Source organism: Electrophorus electricus, chromosome 24 (genome assembly GCF_013358815.1).
Source record: "Electrophorus electricus isolate fEleEle1 chromosome 24, fEleEle1.pri, whole genome shotgun sequence".
NCBI classification, from domain to species: Eukaryota; Metazoa; Chordata; class Actinopteri; order Gymnotiformes; family Gymnotidae; genus Electrophorus; species Electrophorus electricus.
In genome coordinates, this window is record NC_049558.1 from 1,780,001 (window position 1) to 1,798,795 (window position 18,795).

The 18,795-nt window shown below is 40.7% G+C and overlaps 1 protein-coding gene across 1 annotated transcript; it reads right to left on the reverse strand.

The window, feature by feature from the left end:
- Nucleotides 1-9,409: 9,409 nt before the first annotated feature.
- ikzf4 (IKAROS family zinc finger 4) lies at nt 9,410-18,580 on the reverse strand. The gene is made up of 8 exons (XM_035522504.1): nt 18,494-18,580; nt 16,952-17,012; nt 16,706-16,810; nt 16,158-16,463; nt 15,909-16,076; nt 10,967-11,119; nt 10,687-10,815; nt 9,410-10,233 (listed from the first exon to the last, which is right to left on the reverse strand). The coding sequence occupies exons 2-8, from the start codon at nt 16,989-16,991 to the stop codon at nt 9,410-9,412; spliced, it is 1,725 nt and encodes a 574-aa protein (XP_035378397.1). The 5' UTR covers nt 16,992-17,012; nt 18,494-18,580.
- Nucleotides 18,581-18,795: the final 215 nt, after the last annotated feature.

An 18,795-nucleotide genomic window follows, 5' to 3' on the forward strand; every position in this document is an offset into this window, starting at 1 on the left:
GGCTATGTTTGCAAACGAGAGAGTACTGGGAGGTGTGTGAGCATGGCGGCGACAGTGCGTGGGTTGGGGACTGCTCACGCACAGCAGCTGGGCAATAGGCCCGGGCGGGAGGGCTGAACCCTTACGGACCGCCTGACCCTCTCAGCAGATGGTGGCTCCAAAGAACCTGCCACCTCGCATCACAAAAGCTCTGCCCTCGTAACATCTCCATCATTCTCCCAACCTCAGCCGTGCAACAGAGGAACATACAACGTCTGTAGCAGGCATGACAATGCATTCAAATGGCATTTGATAACAACTAAAGCATCAAAGGATAAATGTCTGTCCCTTTTTTAAAGGAAAAAAGTGTTTTATCATTTCTGATGGCTGTAACAGTGTCCTCAGGATACATCCTGGGTAATTAAAAGTAGTACAGTTGAGACTGGACAAAACTTGGGCTCATAAATATGACAATGATCAAACGAGAAAATTACCAGTAGAACCGAGACAAAAAGCATCATTACATAATTGCAGCATTCATCAGAAGATTTCAGGCATGGATAAATAGTACTGTTAAACTCAACCATTCTCTGCTAGCACAGGACTCTAGAGATTAAGTTCTCAACGAACACATCTCAGCATGTCTGCTGTGACTGGGGAAGGAAGGCGAGGAATGGGCATGGAGTGCTGGATCACACCGAGCCATCAGGCTGCTGGCTGTGGCTAACACCTCAAGGAGGTGAAGTTTAGTTTGACTCACTGAACTGCGTGTGAAGAGTTCAAATGGTTGTGTGCAAGTCTGTGTGAAGGTGTGCGTGTTTGTGAGGGTAATATAATTTACACTGCAATATCACTACCCCCCCCCCCCCCACTAAAGGGTTGTGACCTTTTAACCTCTCTATTGAGGTGACAGGCGGATCCCATTTGGCCTGCATTTCACCCAGACTAAATCATCTCCTGCAATCTCGAGACTGCTGAAATTAAGTTTTCAGATAGAACATCTCTGTGTTGTATACTGTATGTGGCATACTGAGGATGCTTGTTATTACTATAGTTTTACTGGATACCAGACACCCCCCACTTTATAGAGACAGTGTTTTATATATTATGACATTCTTAGATAAACTTTTTTTTTTTTTTTTTTTTTTTAACATTTTTTACACTTGAGGCATTATGTTATAATGCCCAAATGGCATTATACTGCACTGTGATATGTATTTGATATAAAAATCTGAACCGTGTACTGTAATATATTTACAATATGTGCATTATGGATGGGTGCATGGTTCATATGAGACTGTTCAGCACATCTGTGGATAAAACATCCATTGACAGAAGCTGCTGACATTTAAGTCCATTCTGGAGCAGCTGTAAATGTCCCAGAGTCGTTCTTTACGGAATTACTTTATATAGTCACTGTGCAGACATATCAAATGAAGAGCAGGAAAATGCAGACATCAGCGATACATATTCTAAATTCAATCCATGGAAAAGATGTTTAAGACAAAGGAAAATAGCAGCGGGTTTTTGGTTTTAATTATTGCCTGTGTTTTTACAGCAACAGTCGGCAAGTACTCAACTCTGACACACAAGCAGAGGAATGTTTATTTGCTGCAGTTTAGGAGCATAGCGGCTTACAGAAAAACTGACACATTCCTGTGTCACAGTCTATTTCTCTCTCTCTCTCTCTATGTCTCTCTCTCTCTGTATACTACGATGTTATTGCTGGAAATATTCTCAACTGAAATGACACCGACATCACCATCGTTCGGCTTGAAGCATCTGTAGATTTTATCCCACATTAAAGGCGACCAGTCTGAATGACAGCTGAGTGAGTCTGCTGGTACCTCATATGGGGGGAAGGTTATGGCCACAACTATGCGTTAACCCTGTATGAGTCGTATGTGCGCGGGTGAGAATTTGATGGCGAGCACCTTTCGACTGGTACGCCTCCACTTTTGCCCCATCCACTATCCCCTCAGCATGTGGGACCCGAGCCCAGCAGAGAACACGTTTCGTTTGGCAACTGACTGCTGACTGCAGTGTCACAGAGGACAGCCAACCACAGGAGACGCACTTCCCCTCTTCCACGCACACTGAGAGTGGCTTGCATAACATCCCGCTCCTCCAGCAACACACACACACACACACACACACACACACACAAGCCCCTGCTAGCCCCCAGCCAACCTTCCTTCCTCACTTCTCAACACACCCAGCCCTATAATGGCTTCCAGAGGCAAGACCGTGCTCATTTCACAACGCTGAAAGCCAAACGTACATCATTTCAATGTCTGTCTTGCACAATGATAATACATTTAGTGTAGGCTAACAACCCTCTGTCAAGGGCTCATACTTACTAGCTACTGGAAAACAAATAAAGCGTTAATATGGCGTGAGGACTGATGAAACTGGAAAAAAATGGAATCATTTCGTGCATGGTATACTAGGAGTATCTTACTGCACCTGGCCGTGACTGGCATCATTTCATTGTCATTGAAGGTGTTTCCTCACCTCCTCAGGTGATTCTCTGCTCTCTGCTGACATCTAGTGGATTTCATTTGTTAATGACACTCGTTGATGGAAGATTTGACGTGCCGTTCTGGTTGTCTGCCATCTAGTAATATATTGTCAAGCGAATCGTCTACATCGTCATTTTTAAAGTAACTGTGGCTGATTCTAGGACTAGGGTCACATATGTTAATAGAATATATAGTCTACGTATTTCATCTATAACATTTGTAACATCCATATTTTATTTACCACAATGTGTTGCGGTTACTAAAATCTAGGCACTCTGAATATATTATAACATTTCAATATCGAATAAGCGTACGATCAGAAGGCAGGCTCGGAACCTTTAATTTGTTTTATCTAAAAAGTAGTTCCGCTGGCATCCCACGTGAAGTACGTAATGACGTTCCCAGCGCTCCTGCGGGCTAGCTTTCTAAATCAAGATGGTGTGCGCCTTTTATCTAACGCAATCTGATTATGTCTGAGCTTTGTTTAAAGCTCCTGTACTTTGGGCTGAGATGCGAACTCTCACGCTTGAGTTCCCCCGCTTGATTAATCGCAAATTAAGTTTAAAATGAAGACCTAGCCCTGCTTCTTGTGGCGGATCTCGGGACTGCTGAAATTAAGTTTTCAGATAGAACATCTCTGTGTTGTATACTGTATGTGGCATACTGAGGATGCTTGTTATTACTATAGTTTTACTGGATACCAGACACCCCCCACTTTATAGAGACTGTTTTATATATTGACATTCTTAGATAAACTTTTTTTTAAAAAACATTTTTTACACTTGAGGCATTATGTTATAATGCCCAAATGGCATTATACTGCACTGTGATATGTATTTGATATAAAAATCTGAACCGTGTACTGTAATATATTTGCAATATGTGCCTGATAGCTGGCTGCGCCCTCTAACCCAGGTTAACTACTAACTAGATGTGATACGGAGTCGTTACAATGTATCAGTGTTACAATGGTATTACAATGTAACAGGTTACGGGCTTCAGAGAGAGTCCGCCCAATTCTTTGAAGGACTCCTCTAATAACAATGCCTTTTGTGTTAGTTAAAGACTCTTCTTAGTGTTTTACTGCAGACTGTTTGCTTTCCTCCCAATGTCATTTTACCCATTGCTCCTCACTGAAGAACGAGTCGTTTCTAACCCAAGACAAATGAACTCATCAGCCCCAGAAAAGAATAATGAATACAGGTGGTGCCAAGCAGGGGCATTGTGTGTCTAAGGACAAGGCCATCAGGAGGTTTGGGACCAGGGATATGGTGGAGGCCTCAGAGGTCGGGGACATTCCTGAGGCCAGTGTCTTTGATGTGGAGGAGAGTTATGTGCAGAATAATACCAAAATGCTGTACACAGATCAGAATACACCTATCTGAAAAGGTCGCCGCTACTGCAGGATGAGGTTTGTGTAAATCCGGTGTGGTAGATTTCCTGCAGGTGACTATCTGTATGTTTTTACTACATATTCACACATTTTATTAACGGGGATCAGAACATTACTCTTGATGAAAACTCAGCCCAGTGGTGATTCAGACAACGTGGTAAACGTACAAACACAATCTGGAACTTGAACGGGACTCAATTTTCCCCCTTTTGGTTCTTTAACATTGTATGTGTTGCCGTAGCTGTATGTTCAGCTTCATTACTGCGAAAGTTGCACCATTCACAGCGGTGAAGTGGTGAGGAACTGATCACGGGGGGCTAGAAAGGACCGTATCCCACCACCTGGTTTCAGACCCAGACCCAGCGTCAGTTCAGCCTGCGCACTCTTCCATCAGAACGAAGGATTTGTCTTTTCCAGTGACGGGGGACGTTTTGATGCTAATGGACTCTGCAGTAACACATATCTGTTTGCATGGCCAGTTGTTGCTAAGACAGCAATGAAGTTAGGAAACTCAAAGAATTTAATTTTAGAACCCCAAGGAATTAATGTAATGTTTTAAACACCTGCTTTTTCTAAATAAAAATAAACACCCACCTCCTATAACTTTAGAAGCACTTTGCACTGCAATTTTAACACCCACACCTATATATATATATTTTTTTTTTCCTCTGGAAACTGTGTGTACTTTAGAACAGTTTTGAATATCTCCACATTTCTTACTACAGTACACTGCAGTTACTCACCTGTAATCTTATAAACATTTTCCTTTCAGGGTCCTTCCCCAAGAGCTCCTGCTAAGCCTTTGCGATTTGAATAATCTTTTACATTTTTATGCAAAAAAAAATAAAAATTAAAAAGTAAAAAATTAAAAAATAATTTAAAAAAACAAAAAGAAAAAATGTAAATAAAGGTCATTTTAGAGACTATTGATTTAAAATTTTTTTTTTTTTGCAAGTTGTTATACGAAAGTTCAGTTGTGGTCTTAACGACGTGCATTAATACCTGCGAACAGCTGATCAGCGAATAGCTGAATAGGCTGATAGCGAATAGCATGCAGAATTGTACCCAAGTGGAAAGCCGTTTTTCCAGCTGTTATCTCTGTTAAAGCCACATTCTCTCCTACATACCATTTAATAACAGTAAGTGGTTAGCACACACTACATAGATCCTAGTTTTGTGTGAGTTCACACCTTCTAATCTCGCCTACTCATGTACAGTGGTTTGGAGGTAATTACAGTATATGCATTATGCCTGCTTTGCTTAAGCTTTCAGGATAAACATAGCTTTAAAAGTTGCACCAGTCACATTCATGCGTTTTGCTTTTAAATTGCATAGTACAACCTCCGTTACATAGTCTGGAAAAAAACATTTATCCTAATATTAACCATCACTGTTGCCAGTTTGAGAGATATATGCACAATATAAATGTGATTATGTGTTTTAATAAAATTACAGTGGTGTAAATAAGTATAATTAAGTACATGTATAGGAAGCCATTTTGAAATGAATAGTTTTTCTAAAGTGCTTCTTTGTCTGGAAGAGGCATCTGTCAACATTACAAGTGCCACTAAAACTGGTAGGGTGGCTGGCGAGTCTGGAAAGTACCTATCCATTTGCCGCTTGCGTTTTGCATTTTCTGAGGTACAAGAAAGTAAAGAGTTGGTAAGATTCTGTGTAACACCTGACCTACAGTACTTTTTGTGGTGAGCTAAGTATTTCCATATCAACATACATACATATTCGTTCCTGTGCTACATTGTCCTGTTAAACTATCTAAAATATATGTGCCTTACTTCACTTATACATATTTATTTTACTGTATCCTGTTACTACAAATGCTCACATTCAGTTCCATAATTGTAATTAATTTATTTATTCAACGGCCATGCTGCTTTCTAAACACCACCCTGCCCCCAAAATAATACTTAAAAAAATAAAATAAATAAAAACCCCTTTTATGCCCATTCCTGTGGGGTTACACATCCCTGGCCTGTACCAGAGGATCAGAGTGATTTTATTTTCCGTGGGACCTTTCTACAAGTGTCACAGTACAGCCCACCTGATCTCACCCCCACTGATAATCCACTGCACACAGACACTCAAACTTACTAACCATGGTAAAACAAGGAAGATGAAAGTGAAGGTTTTACTTCTTAAATGCAGAGTCAAGGAAAAACTGACAAACTTTTGATTGAGAAGATATGGAATTACTCAGCTCATGTTGTAGTAGGAAAAACAATCTATTATAGAAAACAGAAGAAATGGTGAAAAAAATCCAATAACAAGTAATATTTTACCATGGCTTTTATGATCTTTCTCTGCACCGTTTTTCTTGAAATAAAGAGCAAAATATTTTATAATTTAGACACACAAGCCAATGTGGAAAGCAACAGTGCAATTTTTAGGTGGACAGGAGATACAACAAATATTACTTTATTGGACATGAAAAATTACTTCAACTGAATGTTGGGTTACACTCCTTAAAAACAAAACCAAATAAACAATACCTCTTAAAACCAACAAACCTTTTTTAAACATGAGGCAGTTTTTTTATTTTAACAAATCTGAGGTAAAGAGTTTCTTCTTTGTCATATACATATCTCTCTTTTTTTTCACAAAGCCTTTAAAAACATTGAACCCAGGAGAAAGCCTGTAAGTATGAAAGGGATCTGCATCCCAGCCTCACCAAAATGATCAGGCTCGGTCGCTGCTAGTTATGGTTGCTTCACAGTTCATTTAAAAATATTTAATTTAAATCCATCACACATGGGACTGAGGGAAACAAACTTCGGGGGAGAACAGCTAGGTTGGGATGGAGAAAGGGGGGAAATTTGCAGCTAATATTTTACAAGCTGAACAGTTCCAGATTTCCAGCGAACAAATAAGCACACATGCTACCTTCTCACTCATACATACCATATAATTATTTACACAATAATTCCATTTCAACCATTAAGTGCATCAATAAGTATCATATATTTGATTTCTTTTTTAAATAACTTCAAGTAAATTGTTATGTCTGCGGTAGAAGAATGAATTATCTTCAGCTATGAAGGGTGCAAAGCTATTGACTTAACATTGTATAAGAAATACTGGTTTTGGTCTCGTTTATATTTTACTTCTGAAATCATTCACACTGAACTCTGTAGGCTTTTACTGGCATGAATCCAAACACACATATATTAAGAGGTCTCCAGATGCATTTCTAGCAACAGGTGTAACACTAGATCAGTGGCTCACACACAAGCAGGTTTTGGGAAATAGCTGACCACCTTTAGGAAGGCCAAGTGACAAACATGCTACAACATCCTTAAGCACTGTCCACGGTAGAAAAGGCGCTAACAGACAAACCTCAAACGACAAAATCTTTGATGTTCTCAAAATTTGTTCATTGGTGCTTTCGATTTATGTTGTATTTGTCTCAAATTGTGCAAGAGGACTAAAACAGGCCACAATATGTTGGCAGGACGGTACAAAATTCTACAATTCCACTACTTTCCTCACTTAAAGCAGCAATCCCTATTTGTTGGGGGTTAAGTGTACCTTGATACATTAACTCAGATGTGACAATCACACAGGACAAGCGTACAGGATACAGGTTAAGTCCAATATCGAGGGCAGAAGCCACACAAACAACCAAGCACCAATTTTACAACACAAGGAGAATTTTCTGTTCTGAAACCTTTGTGACAATTACCCCTTTCATTAGGAAAATAGTATTTATAGAACTTTAAAAACAACACACTGTTTGTCTGGTCTGTATAACCTACATATTCTTGTATCAAATTGTTACTTGTTTTCCCTAAATAGCATTTTTATCAGAAATCAGTGCAATAGAGCAATTTCAGAAAACAAAAGAATATATGTTCCAAAGCTCAGTCACCAGTGAGTACTGCAGGACCCCTAAAGCCTTTAATGACAGCGCCATCCCCAGAGCCCACCCGACAGCCCCGGCAAAAACTCACATTTAAGCAGAGAGTTAGAAAAGTGCAAACCTCCTTCAAGGTACCAAGCCTTCCCTACCGCTCATTAGTCACAGAATGCACTATGGGTTTGATCTGCACCAGTACCAGTAAAGCTCCTCACACGGTCCCACGGGTCACCACACCAGTCTACGACTGCAGCGCACGCAATGTTCAGACCGGGTGCACTCCAGTAAAGTCAGTGTACCTTGAATTAGCTGAAGCGATTCATGAAACCCATCATTTCATCATCAATAAGTTCGTCGCAGAGGTTGGATTTCATACTGCAAAAAATGACACAAAAACCCTCTGTAGTCCTGAAGATGTTTTGTTTTTGTTTTTTTGTTTTTTTACAATAAACTTCATCATCGCCACTGAGGTGAGGTCTGTCTAGACGAAAACAACAATCAAGATCTGAGGCACAAGGGAACCAGCAAGTCCAAGAGTTTTAATAGGACAAAGGTTATCCTCCACTGTACACTCAAAAACTAAGGCAAAATAGTTCAAGTTAATTTAAACTTAAATAGACAATTAGTGTACACTGGTTTTTTTGTTTGTTTTTTTTTTTTTTAAAAAAAACAAAAAAAACCAACATATATACACAATTGTCCAAGGCTTGGCCTAATTCTTAATCCTCCTTGACTTACGTTTGCCATGCTGTCTCAAGTGTAAAGAATGCCATGGTTAGGCAATTGGCAATGGGTCATGCTGTGCTTCCTGAAACCAACAGTATCAAACAGCGTATGCAGTTCAACGAGTGTATCATACAGGATTAATATAAAGGAACTATTTAAGGCAATATGTGTGTGTGCTCCGTTTGTATGGCTAACATGCAGACCTCCTTTCTCCCAGCACATGCTCCCGCCTTCCTCTCTGCCCTCCCTGAGTCCTCCAGGTACCATAGCCCCGTAGGACAACTGAAAAAGGAGTCCAAATAAAGTCTCTACGTCTTAGAATACAACTGTGGGTCTCATTTAAGCAGCAAGCTTCTAGGCTTCTTTCTCTCTCTCTCTCTGACACACACATACATACACACACACAGAGTCATACACACACTTAAAACGTCTTACATACAGACTGTGTGAAAATGCTGCTAGCAAGACATCACTGGCCCTGCCTCTTGCAACAGCATGCTCAAGCACCAAGTTTCTCTAGCTAACCAAGACAAGGTAAACCCCACTGAAGAAAGGCACTTCTAAAGCAAAACAGCCATGTCTTGCCAAATGAATTGATTTGGGAGTGCAATCAGACTGTGGGATTTATTCCCTCCGTTCTAATCTAGTCTCTCTATATATTTGATCTCTCTGAGCACCAGGTAATACTCCGCCTGGCGCCTTCACTTTGTGCCTGTGCCAATTAGCCTTCTACAAGAAAGCCTGGTGTTTACAATCAGTAAAAACAAGTGCTCATTTGTCTTGCCGCCTGTCAACCTGGTGCAGACCAAACCGCGTAACCTCCAAGCAGCAAATGCCAATCTCTCAGCAAACTCACCCTCTTCCAAAAAGCCCGTCCCGCCCCCCAACCAGCCCCGCCACCTGCCGCCTTTCTCCAGCTCAGCCCACCTGGTGCTCCCCGCGTACGATGTGCGAGGAGAACTCGTAGCGGTCCTGGCTGCGGTGGCCACAGATGTTGCACTCAAAGGGCTGTCGGAAGCCATGACAGCCCATGTGGATGGTGAACATGACATGGTCCAGGAAGAAGATGCGGCAGTGCTCACAGCGGAAGGAGCGCACCGGCCGCCCCTCCCCGTCCACCACCTGCATGACCTCCCTCGAGGCGGCTGGCGAGCGAGGGCTGCTCTTGGCTGGCACCCCCGGCGGGCCGCCGGGTACCCCCCTCTCCCTCTCGCCCTCGTGGTCCGTTTCTTTGGCGTGACTGGGGCTGTGCCGTGGCTCGCGCCCGCGGTGGTTGTACCCCCCAGTGGGAACTGCGGCTACCACACACGGCTCCTCTGGCATGCTCTCGTTGTCCGTGGAGTCCTGGCAGCCATTGCTGGGCGAGGCAGCGAGGCTGCGGCCAGCAGGCGCATCCTCGTGGCCCTCTCCCGCCTCCCTGCTGGCCAGGCCCAGTGACACGCCCCCTCCGCAGTTCAGGCGCTGGCCAAGGGGCGTGATGTGGGGGTAGACAGAGCTGATGACGGGGGTGAACTCCGACATGCAGGCTGGGTGAGGGGGGGGCAGCCTAAGGGCGTGGGGTGACTCGACGTCTTCACCTCCACTTCCACCTCCTCGGGGCCCCCTGAGGTAACGGCTTCCCATAGCCACCAGGGCAGTGGGGTCCACCCCAGCGTGTGAGCCCAGCACATCACGCTCTTTGTCAGGACTGGAGCTGAGTTCATAAGGTGCATCAGACAAATTCAGTCGCATGTGCTTTTCCCCTAAACATACAGGGACATGGCAATACACTGTAAGTACAATAATACACTGAAAGTACTTTGATGCCAGTCATGTCATTGTAAAGCAATAAGATAATGGATATACAAAAAATATTGTTTTGTGGCTATTTTGCTGAATATTACAATTTTAAATTTGTTAAACACATATTAGTGAACCATAAAGATGGTAAGAGCACAAACTGATCAGCATTATTTTGACCAAAAACACATTTGTTAGATCACATGGTTGCTTTGTGATACTCATTTGAGATGCCAGGATGCTCACAGAACACAAAACAACTGTGTGGTATGATAGATTCTATCTTCATATTTTGATATCTATACTTCAAAAGCAAAATATTATAATAATAATTAACAATGCTTTATGCAGCTCCTCACCACTGCACTGAACTGTGCCTAATCTGAAAGCTTAGGGACATGCCAAAAATTGCCCACCAAGGAATTTCTGAGGTGTGGAGCGTTTCCTTTTAGTGATGCTGTTGGCCACCCGTTCAATGAAGGTCATCTTTTCTGAGGGCGGGATCAGGGCATCAGGCATCATGTCCATACTACGACAGTCCTCACCTGCACAATGTAGCAAGAGAAAGTGTAAGCACACACGCACGGCCATACACGCACACGCCGTGCGCGCACCCCCCCCCACACACACACACACATACGCCGCACGCACACACAGCCCAGTCTTTCAGCACTCTGGAAGTACTCTGCAACTCACCCTGTGTAGACTGGGTGCTGTGTGCAGGCTGATGGTCCAGACTTTGAAGGTAGCTGTGGCAACGCTCTCGATGCTCCTCAAGTGTACTCTGCTGCTTGTAGCTGCGGCCACAGTAACTGCACTTATAGGGCTTCCCCACGGTTGGAGAGGAGACTGAAATAATGCAGGGTGACAGTGTAAACTACATAACAATTTGAGTTTTAAGCATATTAACCAACTGAGTTACTTGCCGTTCTCTGGCCGGGTGGCTTGGGAACTGGTACACAATGAAAACATGGACTGGCTTCCCTAAGGACTGGGCTCAACACCCCTGCTTGAGAAGACAGGTTTTAAACTCTAGCAGTGGGACATAAGGTGTGCTGGAGAAGAAAAGGCCTGAACTTGTGCAGGGAAGTGGGGCACCATGGCCAGAGCTGAAAACCCATGGTTTAGACAAATATCGTGTGTACTTGACTCAATACCATCTAGGTTCTTTCCATAATTCTTATCAGCAATAGGTTTTATTTTTAAAATATAATTAAATCACCACTAAGCATGTAGATATTACAAGTTTGTTGTTAAACGATTCCAGCCATGTTGATATCTCTCCGATACGTGGTTACTGATCTCTTCAATTACTATTTCCAACAGTCCTTTTCTGTCTCTGATTTTGGAAAAACCTTAAAATATTGCGTCTGACTTCAGCGTAGCAGCATAGCCCAGACTGATCACTGGCTATACTAGCCAATGACCTGCTGACTGCCTGCCCCAGGCTGAACTTATAGTTTTCATTTGGTACTGAGGATTTATACTATCAAGACCACGATACTTTAACAGGCAAACAGGAAAGCACACTTGCTTCTTGCCTAAATTATATTTTATATTACAGAGAACTATCAGTTTGTTAGTGTAAATCGTAGGGGTCGAAATATCTGATGCTAGCATTAGAAATTTAGTTTAGGCAAAATATGTGCGCATATTTTATTGAATATTATTAGAATAGATTCTAACATTTCAAAATCAATGTATTTGTATTGCTATCATCATATTAATGCATCATGACACATCGATGCATTTTTACTGCCCTAAGAAAATGGGATTTTTCAGAGGCTAAAAGTGCAATATGGAGTCTAAGTTCTGCCTTAGACTCCTTACTGTTATTGCTTATTTACAACCTCCTGACATGTAATTCACAAAAATATTGTTTTTCACAATTGTGATACTTTATACTTATGATGCTATATTTATTTATTTGGACAATTTCAGCAACACAACTACACAAAATTGAATTCCATGTAAAAGACATCAAAGCTCTCTGCAGAGAAATGTATTCTAATAAATTCTAAGAAAAGTATTGTTTCAGCAACACAAATACAAATGTTATTCTGAGTTAAAGACATAAAAGCCTTGTGCTCAGAAATATCTTTCTAACAGAAAGAAACAGAAAAAACAGAAGTATTGTTGACTACACCAATTCTGCTCAAAATAAGGTTTCGTATTAAGTCCTACATTGATTATAAAGTCTTACTTGCAAAATTTATGATGTTTCTTTAAATATTTATTAAATTCTTGAAGCATTATAGCCCCTCTGGGCTACTTTCAAGCAGGCAGAGATATACAAGATCAGGTCTTTGTGCCTGACTGCCTAGCATATTGGCTTAGAAGAGGCAGTTTCATTGACTGACATTGGCTCTTTGGTAATAAGTGTACAAGAGTTTTCAGTCCATGTGTGCAGCAGCCAGCCAGGTTGGCAGCACACACGCACAGAACGGTTACTGGTGAAGACGACAATGTGCTGTGAAGTGCTGTGAAGACTGCATGTGACTGCATGTGAAGAATAATTATTGTTCTCCCTTTAATCACATAATTCCCCAAATAGTTATAGATTTATACAGGTGGACTATTTCCAAGAATGATTATTTTCATGTTAACTAGTGGCTTTGTTGAAGATGAACTGTATTACATTTTTTATTATAGTATTATTTTATTTTTATTATCTTATAGTATGTTTTATGTATGTGTAGTTCATATATATTTTATGAATTTTTCACATATGGTTTTTAAGCGTAAATTTTAGATTAATGATATATTACTTATTTTTAAAAATGACCTCAGAAACATCCCCTTTCAGTGTCCAGCAGTAGTCTCCCAACTTACAGGGGATCAACTTTCCCTGATCCTGCTTTACAATATTATAGGTTACACAATGACATATGACTATAGTGGAACAAAAAAATATGGATGATAGAGAAATTCTGAAAACATATTTGGATTCAGTGTGCAAAAATAAATAAAAAAACAGCAATTTTGGAGGAAGCAAAATCACAAGTGTTAATAATCTGATGTGTTTGGAATCGTCCTAGTGTGGGAAAAAAAGCTGCTCATTCAAACAGGAGCTGCTGTTATCAGGAAAACAGGCTTATTTGCACCTGACCGCAAAGATCAGATCAAGTTTTTACATACCGATTCCTTGGACACTGTAGTTAAGCACTTTGGGGTGGGGGAGGGAGTGATATACATTTTAATTGTTTTATTTAAGAGCAGCATTAAAGGTTTATTTTATTTTATTTTATTTGAGTGACTACCTCCTCATTACTCAATTTCTCCAGGGGACTTCATTATATTTATTGTTGGTTGTGGCTATAACTAACAATTATAAAATACAGAGTGGACAAATATTTTGGCACTATGCTTGCAAGACATTAGGGCTTTTAAGCATTTTGCTCAGCAGTAAGAAGTCCATTCATATTCTGTGCTTCTTTCAAAGATTTCCATTTGTTTCAGATTAACATTTACATGAATAATGCTGTGTCATGAGCAGGGGTCCAGTGAAACTAGGCTTTATTTATATTTCTTAACTCTGGAGTAAAACACATTGTTTACACTAGTTTAAACTTCTCATTTAATGTTTTGTGTAATTATTTGTAACAATTTGTTGGATGTTAATTAATTTACTTTATGAGCAAGAGTTTATGGGTATTCTTTCCTATGTAATGAATTTTGTAATTAACTAAAATCAAGTGGTGTTCAAATAACATCAGCAATGATAATGATGATAATTATTATTATTATTGTAATAATAATTATTAATATATAATATAATAGTAATTATTATTATTATTATTACTACTATGATTGGTATTATTATTGAAAGGATAAAAGTCTGACTTCCTATAAAAGTTAAACTATGTATGTGTATATGTACTTGTGGGTGAAAGAGAGAAATAAATTTAGTCTTTTATAAAGGAATATGCACATGAACATACAGCACATTTATAATAATTAGTATTAAAAACTAATCTCAAAATATGCTTTGTGCCCATGTATAAACTCTCAAACCCTCACATGTTGACATGTCATTTTTTGTTTTTAAAGCACAGCTTCCCTTTTTTAAAAATCACATTACTGTAAAAGCATTATACTTTATACTTAAGGGCCTTGCTCAATGGCCCAACGGGGGATGCATGGCAGAGCTGGGGCTCGAATTGACAACCTTCCAACTGACAGCCTCACGTCCTACCCACTAGGCTACCACTGCCACAGACATAACAAAATAAGCACATATGAAAAATCAGTCAACTTCAATCTGACACATGTGGCCCCTGGAAGCAAACTTTGAAAATATGACAGATGACGCTAAAAGAAGAAACAAGCAAACACAATCACTGACCTAATGGGTTAAATCTATTGTAGTTAATTAGGCTTTCACATGGTTTAGCAAATCTACAAATAATAACAAACAGAATGTTCTCTGTATTACAACTAGTGACAGTGAAATAAATTAGCCATGCAGATGCAGATATTATGTGAATCTTTTCCTGCCTCCATATAAAGAGACATTCAGTCTACTATACTACTAATTTTTGAGTAATGATAAGATAGGCTGTCAAATAATGTGATGATAAAAAAAAAAAAACAAAAAAAAAAACTGAGTCACTGAGTTCAGGTGGCTTTCTCCAGAGTGAAACTACACTGAAGTTCTTTTCAAATAATTTCCCAAAATGATATGATTAGGACATTTGGAGAGGAAAATAAATAAATAACTTATAACTAATATAAATAACTTTTATATATATATATATATATATATATATATATATATATATATATATATATATATATATATATATATATATATATATATATATATATATATATATGTGTGTGTGTGTGTGTGTGTGTGTGTGTAATATATATATATATATATATATATATATATAGTTTTATATATATGGTTTTATATTTATATATTTATATTTGTTTTTATATATATATATATATATATATATATATATATATATATATATATATATATGTGTGTGTATAAATATAAATATAAATATAAATATATATATATATATATATATATATATATATATATATATATATATATATATTAATGAAAACCGCACAGCACTTATGGCCAGAGGTTTATGTCATTTCAGAGAAATCCATAACTCTTGGTTGTCATTTCTCCGAAACTTCACATTCGGAAGGGTGATAAGAAATACACTTGACATTATTACAGGTGAATGTGCATCAATATTTTTGAGAGCACACGCAGGATATCCTGTTTTCATATTACTCTAAATGTCATGTGGGGGACTGCAGGGAGGTCACTGCCATTTATGTGAAAATACTCAGTGACACTCAGAGCTCATCTACACGACAAGGTCTTCTGTGGGTTATTGTTGGTGTTTTTTTACTGCCACCAGAAAAGCTATCCTTGGGTAGAACTGCTGAGTCTTTAAGGGAATTTCTTTCAAGCTACAAGTCAACAGTCCATTTCAATACAGACGACTCATTATGGTCAACAGTCTAAAGTGTTTTCAGCACTACATCAATAGATTTGATTCATCCCACACAATTTTCCATTTCTACAATTTCTCAGCCACATATTCTGCAACAATTTCTTCTCCACTTTTTCTGGACTCCTTGTTGCTAGCTGCTGGTGCAGACTCACCGGAGTGGGTGCGGAGGTGTCCTGTGAGCGCATCACGGCGACGGCAGGCATAGTTGCAAAAAGGGCATTTGAAGGGCTTTTCACCAGAGTGGAGCTTAATATGGCGAAGCAGGTTGCCCTTCTGTGTGAAGGAAGCGCCGCACTGGTTACAGTGGAACGGCCTCTCACCTGTGGGCACCCACAACGATCACTCCTTAAAGAAACCCGTCCGAATTCATGTGAAATGTAAACAAATATAGTCATACTGACCTGTATGGCTGCGTTTGTGTACCATCAGAACGTTAGGGCCGATACAGATCATTCCGCATATGTCACACTTCAGTTTTCCATTGGGGAGCCGAATGGGTCCGGGGGAAGCCGGCTCGGGGCTGCCCATCTCCCCACAGCCGCTGCCTCCCTGACCACGCATGCCTCCGCCCATCTCCACTCCCCCTTCCTCCATGACATCTCCCTTATCATCTTTCCACCCTTCATCCCTCTCTCCTCCTCTGCGCTCTGCAAGTGGGGCACCCCCAGCTTCTTCATCACTGTACAACTCCACCTTGATGGAGTTAGCTGGAATGATGGAGGTGTACATGGTGTGTATGTGATAGAGAGAGAAAGGGAGTAAGAGAGAGTGAGAGCAATGAACCACATGTATGTGCCATACAGGCAAAAAAACAAACAAACAAAACACCCAAAACAAAACAACACAGGGCATGTGACATAATTAACTAATCTCTGTAAGATAGAGTTCCACATGCAGATTTGATGTTTTTGAAGGGTGAAGTATACAACGGTACATATAAGGTACGGACCACTGAGGGAGCGACTCGGAGAGGAGTGCTGACTGGTAGGAGTGCTCACTGTCGGTCCCCTTAACCCTGCAAAAAACTCCCGTTCTGTTGAAGAATCTCCACTGCCTGCAAATGGACAATCAGACAGGCGCGCACACACACACAAACAAACATACACACACAATGAAGCACATACACCATTACTTTTAAACAGAGGCCGAAAGGCAGAAAACTATACCAGATAAAATCAATAAGACCTCCTAATACCTGACATGTAAGAACGGCCATTGCAATCGTCAGCATTCATTCTCACACAGCTGCCTGAAAACTAAGAGAAACCACAGGAAAAACTGTCAGCCTGGTGCAATTCTAGAGCACAGCAGCAGTCTAATAATCACTGCAAATATTTTCATAAAATCACACTACTCTAATTTAACTCAAGTCCAGACATGTGATATATAAAGTTGTGTCGTTTGAAGATCTAGAATCTCTTCCTCTAATTTCAGCAACAAAGAACCAACGCTTGCTGATTTGCGTAGCTTACATATTCCTCAATTAGCCATGTGGCTTTAGTGTTTGATTAAGCTAATTGTTTATATGGTATTCAAAATCCTACCGCAAGCAATTATTGCCTAGTTTTAATAAGTCCTGAATCTTTGCCTTAACCTACAAGACAGGTTAAGAAAACAGTATGCTAAAAGATGCCCCGCCCCTTAACGCCTGACCTATCAGAAAGCAGAGAGGGAAAAGAGCAAGAAACGATGACAGTGCTACCACAGGCAGATGTTCTCACACGATTGCCTCATCATATGATAATGGTGAATGGTACATATTTACAGTAATAGCAAAATATGTTATATTAGCACTCTATTAAAGCAGACAAAACACTTCCCAACAAAAAAAAATGTGTATGCTTGTCTAGCACATATTTTCATACAGGTCCAATCTTGATATCCTGGCATCAAATAAAATCCTCTTAAAGTGAAGGACAGGAATCATACAACTTCAGAATAGCTCACAGAAGGCACTGCAGATCCAGCCTTGTCAGCCAACACATTCATTCACAAATGACAGATTCCGTTCTTTATGCCCTAGCATTCGCCAGGGCGCTTATACGTTTCTGTTTGGTTTATGCAAAAATGCAAAGTTTGGTTCTGGGAGACCCGGAGTGGACAGACTCGTGCGCCACACGTTTCCCCGCGAGTCATTTAGTGACATCGGCTGTAATTTCAGTGCTTGCACGTAGTTATTTGAATAAAACGGCATTTAGAACCAGCAGGAGAAAAGGAAGACGTTGTCACTGGTGTTACTGGTGACATAAACACTGTTGACGCTCTCAGAGCGTCGCGTGTCCCGTCTTCAGCGCCGTCGCCGACCGTCTCGAGCCGCTAAGCTCGCTAGGATGATTGACAGAGCACGCTCAAACGGCTCGTCCCGTCTCGCGCAGGCGAGCTAAGCTTAGCTTCTGTAGCTAATGAGCTAACGAAACGCGACGGGTACAGAACGGGGCACAGACGCCGTCAAAACTTAAAAAACAAACGACTAAACTAATGTCATAACTCACAGCGAGGGGAGAGGCGGTGTGTTACTGCCCACACACTCGACATTTCGCCGTGACAAACTAAAGCGGAATCCTGTTTCTGGAGAGCCCCGTTGGCGTTGCTATGGCACCCAGCGCTCGGATGCCGTCTGGCTAGCTAACGTTAGCATGGAAACTCGTCTAAACACAACATAGCTGCATACGCGACCCGCTGTCCGCTTCCTTGGGCAACAAATGCCGGCGTACGTCGACTAAATCGCGCTCCTCACCTGACGTTCGACTCCGTTTAGTCTGTTTGTGGGGCGAGAGCACGGTTTGTTTTCTCAGGCGAAGGCAGCATCTCCGGGATCTCTTACCTGAAATCCCAAACAACTTCCGGGCCCATGCTGGGATACAGGCCCGAGTAATCCACCCCGGATCGTCGATCGGCACAGATCACCGAAAGCATCGGTCCTTCGTTTGGAAGTTGAGGAGTGAAGGCATAACACAGAATAACGCAGTGATGTGTGGTTTAAAGAGGTTGTAAACGTTTAGCATACGGACTCATAGTATCTACCACATGAGATTGTCC